The sequence below is a fragment of the Leopardus geoffroyi genome, chromosome B1 (genome assembly GCF_018350155.1).
Source record: "Leopardus geoffroyi isolate Oge1 chromosome B1, O.geoffroyi_Oge1_pat1.0, whole genome shotgun sequence".
Lineage (NCBI taxonomy): Eukaryota > Metazoa > Chordata > Mammalia > Carnivora > Felidae > Leopardus > Leopardus geoffroyi.
Window position 1 is genome coordinate 125,459,966 of NC_059327.1, and position 10,526 is coordinate 125,470,491.

Sequence of the window (10,526 nt, forward strand, 5' to 3'; positions counted from 1 at the left end):
AACAGCTAGTTAGGCTTTCCCAGCAGCACCTTAAGGTATAGCCAATAAAATAATTTCCTTGCTTTGCTTCTGTATAAAAATGCTTCCCCTAGCTCCTGTTGATGGAGCACACCTAACCGTCTCTGGTCTGGCATTGCCTGATTCCTACTGATGCATGTTCAAACAAATTCTTGAAAATTTTCATGTGCCAGAGTTTACCTTTCAACAACGCTAAATGATTAAATGAATGATATCTTTTAATGCAACAATGTACAATTGAATGAAATATCCTTTGTAATTAAATGTACATTTTTTCAATGATCTCCTTTATTCTCTTCTAATAATCACTTAATCATCTCAATTTATTTTAATAAAAGTTTACAGGGCCCTTATTTAATGGGTTGTATTCCTGCTTAGCCAAACTGGGCACACAGTTCCTTTAAGTGGACCATGAACATTCCCATGAAGGACTAAAAGTAAATTTACATAAGTCTCCCTTTAACTGAGGGACTTGAACTTGATCCACTGGTTTGCACCACGAACTTCAAAAGCTGGAGTATTGCAGTAGATGTGATGAGCTAGTTCTTCCAAAGGTGGTTCAGGATCAGTCATAGCAAACTGGGCTGCATCCTCAACTTCTTTCCTCACTTCAACATCAATATCCTTTAGTTCCTCAACAGTGGCAAGCTTACTGTTTACCATTCTGTCTTTGAGAAGCATAATAGGATCGCTCTCCCTTCTCACATTCTGAACTTCTTCTCGGGTACGATAACTGATCCCAGGGTCACTCATACTGTGTCCATGATACCGGTAGGTCTGCAGCTCCATCACTATGGGCCCCTTTCCAGATCTACAGTAGTCAGCTACAAACTTAGTTGCCTCCCGAACACCTAGAACATCCATTCCGTCTACCCTTAGTCCAGGGATAAAATTTCCTCTCTTATAGTAATCGGTGCTGGCTGATGCTCTCTCAACAGGGGTTCCCATTCCATAGAGGTTATTCTCACAGATGAAAACACAGGGTAATTTCCACAAAGCTGCCATATTGTAAGCTTCAGCTATCTGACCCTGATTCGCAGCACCATCCCCATAAAGAGCCAAACAGACCTCCTTGTTTCCCTTGTATTTACAGGCCAGAGCAATACCAGCTCCCAGGGGCCCCTGTGCGCCAACAATGCCATTGCCCCCATAGAAATTCTTGATATACATATGCATCGATCCTCCTTTTCCTTTAGCACAGCCTCCCCTTCGTCCTGTCAGCTCTGCAAGAATTGATCGGACAGAGAGTCCACGAGTATAGCACAAGCCATGAGCCCGATAGGATGTGATGACATGGTCGGTGGGATTTATCCCGGCCTCCAGGCCCACAGAACAAGCTTCCTGACCATCGCACAAGTGACAGAAGCCACGGATAAATTTTTGTTTATACAGCTGATCTGCCTTCAGCTCCATTCGGCGAACAGTCTGCATCATCCTGTAGTATTTGAGCCCATCCTCCCGGGTGAGCACTGTTGTGACAGGGGGACCCTCTTCTAAGCGATAAAGATCACATTTCTTAATTGCAAACATCGCATCATTTGAATAGTTACAGGATGCCACCAGCACTCTGCTAGCGGGCTTGTGCCTGACCCCGGACAACACGCGGGAGACAGCGGCAGTGAGCATCTTCCTCATGGAGAACAGCCCAAGGGGGTGGTCCCGACTCTCAGCTGCCCAGAGGCCTGGCTGCGCCCGTCCCCTCCGGAGCCTCCTTCCGCGTCAGAATGCCATCCGCGCCACAATGACCACGCTGGCAACAGAGGCCACGTCACGCCGCTCCGTGTCACCAAGTTGCCAGACCTGACGGACTGATTTTTGCAGTGCCTTCCAACTGTAATTAAGAATAAAGGTTGTTTCGTTTCTTGAAAGACTTGGCTGAACAACCACCCTATCCTAATTAGTGCCATCATCATTGCCTAAACGTAACCAGAGTCCCTTCTTCCTGCTAAACACTATAGAGCGCTTCTTGACCCTACATCAATGGAACAGAGGCGCAAACACAGTCCCCAAGGCACATGAGGGATCCGAGAGGTTAGGCCAAAGATATTCTTGCCAGTATTTCTTTAAAGTCTTTAAAATTTTGTTTTAGAATATGTATGGATATTTTATCCTACTCCATAGTATACCATATTTATTTGAATGTAAAAAGAAAGATGCAAATTACTTGTAATTTAAATATTTAACTTTAAACACACACAGACTTTTTAAAGAAAAGTTGGTGTCGCAAAAGAATACGGCACATTTACCCTATGGCTTCTAGCACGTGTGTCACCTGAGGGAGGAGTGGAGAGTGCAAGGCAGGTGATGATACATAAACCCCAGCCAGAGTATAGCAGTCTAAACCCAATAATAAGGTTTTCCTGAAGTGGGAAGATTAAAGGCAGAGTTGAGATGCAGATTGCGGTAAATTTTTGATATGGCACCTTTCCTTGTGTTTCTTATAATCCCGACTCTTATCCCTTTTTGTGTCCCTCTATTTTCTGACTAATTTACCTTTTTTTGTCTTTTCCTTGTAATGTCTTCAACAGGCTTCCATAGAAAACATCAAGATGCAAGTGATGCTGGATTTTGTTTTTATATCAACCTAAATTGAATCAGTCTTAGTCCACGAAATTGAGAAGTGTTTCCTTATTGTTATTTCTTATTATCTTATTATCTCTTTATTTTATTTAAAAAAAAACTTTCTTTTGCTTATTTTTGAGAGAAATACAGAGCATGAGTGGGGGAGGGGCGGAGAGAGGGTGACACAGAATCCGAAGCAGGCTCCAGGCTCTGAGCTATCAGCACAGTGCTGGAAACGGGCTTGGAACTGAGGGATCATGCCCTGAGCTGAAGTTGGAGGCTTAACCAGCTGAGCCACCCAGGCACCCCATATAATATCTTTTTATAGTAAACATTAGAGAGGGTAACTTCTTATAAAGTGACCCACTAAACAGTGTGCAGTTTGGACTGAAAGAGAGCAATAGAATTTGCTTAAGTCACTGGTAACAGTTCAATCATAGGACAAGAGAAGTCATAGGCCTAGTGTTATAGAGATCACATATCATTTTCCTCTTTTGTACTTTTACTAGTAAGGTGATTTTTGTACCCCAATAATCCAACCATATCCAGGAATCTGGTTCTATGTAGACTATTAAATCATTCACCTTACTGAGTCTTCTGTTTTATATCCATTGCCTATTTATAAACAAAGATACAAATAAAATACAAAATCCCTGTTTGTCAATAAATCTTTAGCCAAATTTCCCTATGACACGTTCAAAGCAGCTGCCTTCTCTATGTCTAGTTGCAGGTGTTATGTTGGACACTCCTTTTGATATTCAGGCAGGAAGTAGAAAATAGCTTGTTAAAAAGTTACAATATCTCTTAAAACTTGACTCCCCCCAACTCCTTCCCATCCCAGTCATTTTAATGGGCCTCATCTTTTCGTTCAACTTAAAATTCTGCTGTTGGAATTCATGGTCTTGCTGTGTTATTTGCTCTCTCTTTGATAGTTAGCCTCTCTCTGCTGTTCTCTTTCATTCCTGCAGGTATTGGACATCTCCAGGGAGCATTATCTCCATGAGAATGAGAAAAATGACACTGCAGGATGGAACAGTAGTGTTAATGGGTCACTGAGTGACAGCTGAGCCTTCTCTCAGAGGTATCAGACAGGCTAGTCCTGCCAGGAACACAAGAGTTATATAGTAAAGTGTGCCAATTTAATCTTGTCATGTGTAGCCTGGGCTGCAAAGATAGAGTTCCCCATAAAAGCCCAACGTGACAAGGCTAAACCCAACTCATTCCAAAGGAGAATATGCAAAGATGCTAATTGGAAAATACCTGTGCTACAGGTCCCACAGAAGATAGCCCTGTTTAAGCAACAGGGTCCGGTTAAGATAATAAATAATAAAATGTGAAACTTCCAGAGGCCTCTTGGACATCATATATAATTAACCTATATTAACCTAGGTTCAACCTAAGGGTAGGTGCAGTTATATGTACAGAATATGATATCAAAGCATTTCCATTAAACTGATTAATCCCGATGATGTTGTTGTTTGTTTGCTCACTTTTTAAATTTTTGTTATGTTCCTAAGCCCACATTTTTAAAGTAAAAGTGAAATTTCCAGACAGCAGTGTAAAAGTTTAAAACTCACCAAGGAGATCCTGAGCTTCTGAGTTTCTCCTCTTATCTGCCCTCAACTAGACAGGATTCAGGCTATGCATGGACCACAGAGCCGATCAGGGCATACTGCTCTTCATATAATTTATCTTTTGTCCTGTCGTTGTTCAATACCGTGTTTATTACAAAACAGAACTAATAGTCATCTGCATGCTCACCATTGAAATGCTGTTTGCAATTAAAATCCCCATAAATTCCAAGTTTTAATTAACACCAAATCTTACTTTTAATCTATTTGAAATTAAAGGAAAACAGATGAGCACTTTTATAAGGCCAATGGTAGACTTTACATTTAATTAATAAAAAACCTAATAAAAGAGGAGCCAGTGATTATAGTAGCACTCATTCATGTCTGTGTGACAGAATTTCACATTTCATGTCTAATGGTTGATACTCCAGGGGCATTTCTGAATTTATCTTAAAAGTGTCACCCTACTGCATCAATAGCGTATAAAATACTTTTTAATAAGTGACAAGGAAATGTAAAAAAAAAAAGAACAGTGTATTTTAAGCATATTTCAATTCCTCCAGCAATAATTGCAGTCTTTCACCAAATGTTAAATGAAGAAAACTGTTAAAAAGTGAATATGTTCCAGATAAATAATATCAGATTTCATGATATGATTAGTGGCAATGTATTTTTTTCATCGCTCTAAGATTTGGCAATTAAGAGTGATGAGTAAGAACTTGGTGAAAAAATTAAGAGTTATATATAACTCAGGGAAGAATTTTTCCCATTTGGTCTATTACTTTATCTCCCTCAGAGAGAAGGGAAAATGTCAGTACCATATATTCTGCAAAATAATGACAATCAAGCAAAGTTCCTATTTAATGTTATAATAAGTGAGGTTGTTTCAGAATAGTTCAGAACCCTGGGCAACCAATATTTTTTTTCTTCTCACCCCCACGATAATTCTGAGGTATTGTTAAATAAAAATTCAGGATAAATTATTATGAAGAGAAGACTTGATTGAAAACAAGATGTAAAATGAGAGCGCTCCTCATTCCACCCAAACAATGATGGTGTTAGAAAAGGAAAGACATTGTGGGTTAATTTCTGGTAGCAACTGATGAAACCACCGTCTTTCTTCTGCCAGATGAACAAAATCATCTGAGTCGTCATCCCTTAATATGTGACCCCATATCCTTAATGTTTGGGAACAGGGTCTGGCAGATAATGGTAAAAGGGATCGTTACACAAAACTATAAAAGAAAACTTTTCAAACTTTTAATAAGCTTCCTATAATTAGAGCTGTAATTGAATGTGGCCAAGTGAGATAAGAAATAAAAATTCATGTATAACTTGGTGTCGAGATTTAGTATGGTCTAATGTCTCAACCAGTAAAGTATTAGTATAGATATCAGAAGTTGTAAATTTGTTTCTGCTTAGTACTTTGAGTTGTTTTATAAAATCGGAATCCCCATTCAGAAGAAAAGTCATCAATTCCATACATATTTCTAACAAATCAAAACAAATTCACGAAAGCCTAAGTCACAGTTAGGTCTATTTGCATTTCCTCCAGAAAGTATTATTTACACTTCCTGGGAAAGTGTTTTGTTCAAAAGATTTTAATTTTCACATAATTAAAAACTCATGTCTCAAATTTTTATCTTTTAAATAAACATAAATGTAGCCTGAGAACCTTAATTTTAATAGAAATAAAATATATATTAAGTGTGATAGTAAAAATAAACTATGAATTCAATAGTGAAATGAAGGCTTCTCTGGATAGTTTTTAGTTTCTCTTAACTGTACCATTTTTGATGTTTTCTTTATGTATGACCTCCAACAACTTTGGGTACACTCTTACCTTTTCCTAATATCGGTATACAATAACAAAATTAGCACATTTATTTCTTTTCACTTTGCTTCTTTGAAGCCCCAAGTCGCTCACTAAACTAGGTTTAAAGAGACAAAGGAATGTTGGCAAAATTCCAGGGCACTGCTGCCCCCTAGAAGGAAGTTTGAGCAGCACATTTGACCATTACAGGCAAATCGTGGGAAAAAGCACTCTGAGGAAGAAGGCAAATCTTGCACCCCTCTTTAACAACCTACTGTTGGCCACATCATCGGTTTTCTTTGCCCTATTCCTGTCTAAGCTGGGACACAGTGTTGCCTACTACACCCTAAACTGAGATCCCAATAGATTTCATGGTTCTCTTGGGAGATCCTTGTGAATATGTATAGATATATACAAGCAAAATTTCCTGGCAAAATAATATTTTCTAAAAATAAAAGATGAAATTTTAAGCTATCATATGCATCAATTTGATATTTAAGGCATCGTTGTAAATATTGCCCAGGTATATGATAGCCTTGCATATCTTTGCTGGAGATACAAAGTTTGTTTATGTGATCTTCACAGAGACAGGTAAAGTGGTTTCTATTATTTTTCAATTTCCGTGTGAGGAAACTGAGGCATAGAGAGTTTAGGTGAAAGGCAAAATCTACAAAGCCAGTAAAAAAAGTGTAATATGCATTCTTCACTTATTCAGCCCATATAACAAAGTGCTTTCCTTCTATATGTCTCCTTTGTGTACTAAGTTGTAGAAATACAATGATGACATACAATTAGATTTCTCTCTACTTAATCCGGTTCATATGGAAGTGTTGTGCTGTGAGCTTTCCCAGATTTTCTGGCACTGGGTGTAGAAAAGGACACATCATCATTGAATGACAGAGGAAGCGACACATGAGCAGCTGTTATAGAGGCAATAAAACTAATGTATTGCATTCCAGGCAATGGTTACAATGACAGTTTGTCTTTATTAGGATCAATGATGAACAAATTAAAAATAGAGTACTGTCAAACTGCAACATTCAAAACAGAACACTATAATTTTGTAAAGTTGTGTTGTCTTCTTTAATTTGGTAATACAGCAGAGCTGAAAAGGCACACTGGGAAATATGAAAATCAGGATCTCATAATTATGCAATACGTTGTGAATATGAATGCAGTTTCTCCAAGCAACCTAAGACAATGCTGTAGATGTTTTATGGAGCTTTCTGTGCGTGAGAATCTTTCTGTTCCCACGGACCCACTGTGCATCTAGTTTCTAAGATATTTCCATAGTACCCAACACTGTAAATCTAATAGGCCACCATGGGAGAAGCCTCAGAGAGGATTTTAAATAAGAGGCCCAAGAAACATCATCCATATTGGTAAATGAAGATAGGGCGCAAGAAGTGATTTTAAGCTCAAACATCTCAGGCGCTTCTCAAAAGTACCATATTCAGAAAACAAGGTTACTGGGGGATTGTAGAGAAATTTAACAAGCTCCTATCAGGGCCAGCTGGCTATGCTGTTTCCATTCTCTTAGACAATGAACACCCTACTGACGTTTATGATGAGTTTCTCCAAAAACTCTTAGCCTTTATCTGCCCTCATCTAGTCCTCTTCCCACTTCATTCTACAATAAAATCATCATCTATTTACAAGAATGCATTACAACTTTTAAAGGGATTTTCCACATTTTATGGACATTTTCCATATTATATGGAAAATTGTATGGAATTTTAAATATTAAATTTTATGGAATGCATCATATCCCCATTGACCTGAAGAAAAGCAGACCTAGGGAGGTTAATAAGCCCAGTAAACATTAAGCATGTCCTCAGGTTATGCACCTAGTTCATGGACAGCCAGTCTCACCTTCGGATGTACTGTTCCTTGCCTGAACGTACTACACTGCTCTCCCCAGCCCTGTCCCCTGGTGAAGTTTGATGTCTATGAAGGCTTCCTTCCCACTAATCTCAGCAAAAGAGGAGTTCTCTTCTTATCTGGAAATCTAACTCCTCAGCCCTTGCCTCAGAATCCACTGTTCATTCAGAATGAGACACCCCTCTCTCTTGTACACTCCCCATTCCGTCCCCCACCAGAGAATCATCAATTCTGTCTTCTCCTTTGGCCTTCTTTCATGCTCATATTTCCTGAACTCTGAAAGAAGAAACTTAAGTCACCATTGCCTCTTTTAGATCTCATCCTACAGCATTCCTTTTATCTAGTCAAGTTCCACAAACATGCAGCCAGTATCCACAGTCTCCATTTACTTTCCTCTAATTGCTTCCATATGTTTCTACAATCTGTGTCATCAACAATGAACTGAAAGTTCTCACATCAAGCACTTGGCTAAATTTAATGACAGCTTCAGTATTATCAATTTCTGGAACTCTTTGCCACATAACATAAATGTTTCTCCATGGATATTACCTTACTCTAATTTTAAGGGAAAAAAAAGCCATGTTCTTGTACTGCTTATACCCCACACTTTATTTCCTGATATGTCAACCTTGACCCACCCAAAAAAGTAAATGTGGGTCTACAGTTTAATACTATGTGCCTATTCTCACCAGCTTAAATGATTACCCACAGACTCTCATGTGATTTATTGGTTTAATTCTCACCAGTAGGGAACTGCCAACTATATTTTCAACATTAACTTCCTTCATTCTCTCTAATCTACCAGGGAAAAACTACATTTTAAATCTCAGTAGTTATTTAGGCCTGGAAAAAGTCTAGAAAGAAAGAGCTCTTGCCATTTACCCACTTAAATAAAAATATCTTCCCTTTCCAATTTTCTTATTATCATCAGGAACCCATTCTGGGTTTATAAATTCAACATATACTATGACTATAAAATCTTGTTGAAAACTCAATACTGTAAATGCAGAAAAGCAAGAGAACAAAATATTTAAATAATCCCAAGATAATTACTATTAAATTTTAATTTCTCTTTTCTTTTTTCTAATATAATTTCCCTTTATTTTTTAAATTTCTAATAAAATTAAGATATATTGTGCATTTTTATCTCTTGAACTATTTTTCTTAGTGTCATATATAATTAATTTCCAAATAATCAAAACCTATTTGAAAGATAGTTTCAATGGCTGCCAAAAAATCTCCATTATATGGATGTGTCATAAGTAAAATGTTCCCCTAAGACTGAACACTCCTGTTACTACTAATTTCATACTATGTTCCAGGTGTTATGTATTAGGGAAGTACTGTTTTTTTTTTAAAGAGAGAGATTGAGAGAGAGAGAGAAAGAACACATGCACATGGGGCAGAGGGAGAAAGAGAGAGACAATCTTAAGCAGTCTCCATGCTGGGTATGGAGGTGGAGCTCAATCTCATTACCATGAGATCATGACCTGAGCTAAAATCAAGAGTCAGACGCTCAACAGCCTAAGCCACCCAGACACCCCGGTGATTTTAATAGACATTTATTGACTTCTTAGTATGTTCCAGGTACTTTGCTAACTGTTTTGCAAGTGATATTTTAATTAATGTATCAATTCAATGACATAAGTGAAATTGCATTACTTATTTCTACTGATAAGAAAACTAAGCATTTAATAGTAAATATTTCCAGAAACCAAAAGTCCGAAACTTAAATCTGATTTGTCCAACTCTAAATCTTCTAATATTTTGTCAATGATTATACAAGCTCTAAAAGGATGATCTGTTGAGAATTGATGGCTCATTATAAAGGTAAACAAAAGTGTATATGTTAAAAATGTTACCAAAAAAAAATTTGGGGCACCTGGGTGGTTCAGTCAGTTAAGCGGCCAACTTCGGCTCAGGTCATGATCTCGCGGTCCGTGAGTTCGAGCCCCGCGTCGGGCTCTGTGCTGACAGCTCAGAGCCTGGAGCCTGTTTCAGATTCTGTGTCTCCCTCTCTCTGACCCTCCCCCGTTCATGCTCTGTCTCTCTCTGTCTCAAAAATAAATAAACATTACAAAAAAAAAGTTACCAATTTTGTCAAAAGAATGAAATTCAGGTATTGAACAGTTCAAGAAATAAGTATGTTGAAGAACAGACTCTTGACTCTGATTAACTCCATGAAATCATACTTTCTATAAAATAACAAAAAACCAAGCAGAGATAATAAACATTAGGAAACAATGCAAGTGAAACAATAGTCATATACTTTTTAAAAGAAGACAGTGAGATTCTAAAAGGTACTTTGCATTATACTCAATGCCCTTTAAGCTCAAATCTTATCTGTTCCTGAAAGGTTACTGCATTTATCTGCCATTACTGAAAGTTGTTGAAAGATAACAAGTTAACATGCAGTCCATTATGAATGAAGAGGAAGTATACATGACACTTTGTTAAGGGAAATTGTGTATGCGTTTGCTTTAGCAATTCAATATTGTTAATTTATGGTTGAGCCACAGCACAAAATTACTTTAAATCTTAAATAACAGAAGATTTAGGGCCCAAAATATGAAAATATAGATGGCTTCATACCATTGACAATAAAGTAAAACAACAACAATAAGCAAAAAAATGAGGATGATGCTAAAACAAGAGTAATTTGTAAATAAAAAGAAGAATAT

General features: G+C 37.6%; 1 protein-coding gene across 1 annotated transcript; it reads right to left on the reverse strand.

The window, feature by feature from the left end:
- Window positions 1-322: 322 nt before the first annotated feature.
- PDHA2 (pyruvate dehydrogenase E1 subunit alpha 2) lies at window positions 323-1,738 on the reverse strand. The gene has a single exon (XM_045472335.1). The coding sequence runs from the start codon at window positions 1,651-1,653 to the stop codon at window positions 478-480; it is 1,176 nt and encodes a 391-aa protein (XP_045328291.1). The 5' UTR covers window positions 1,654-1,738; the 3' UTR covers window positions 323-477.
- Between the last annotated feature and the right edge of the window lie 8,788 nt (window positions 1,739-10,526).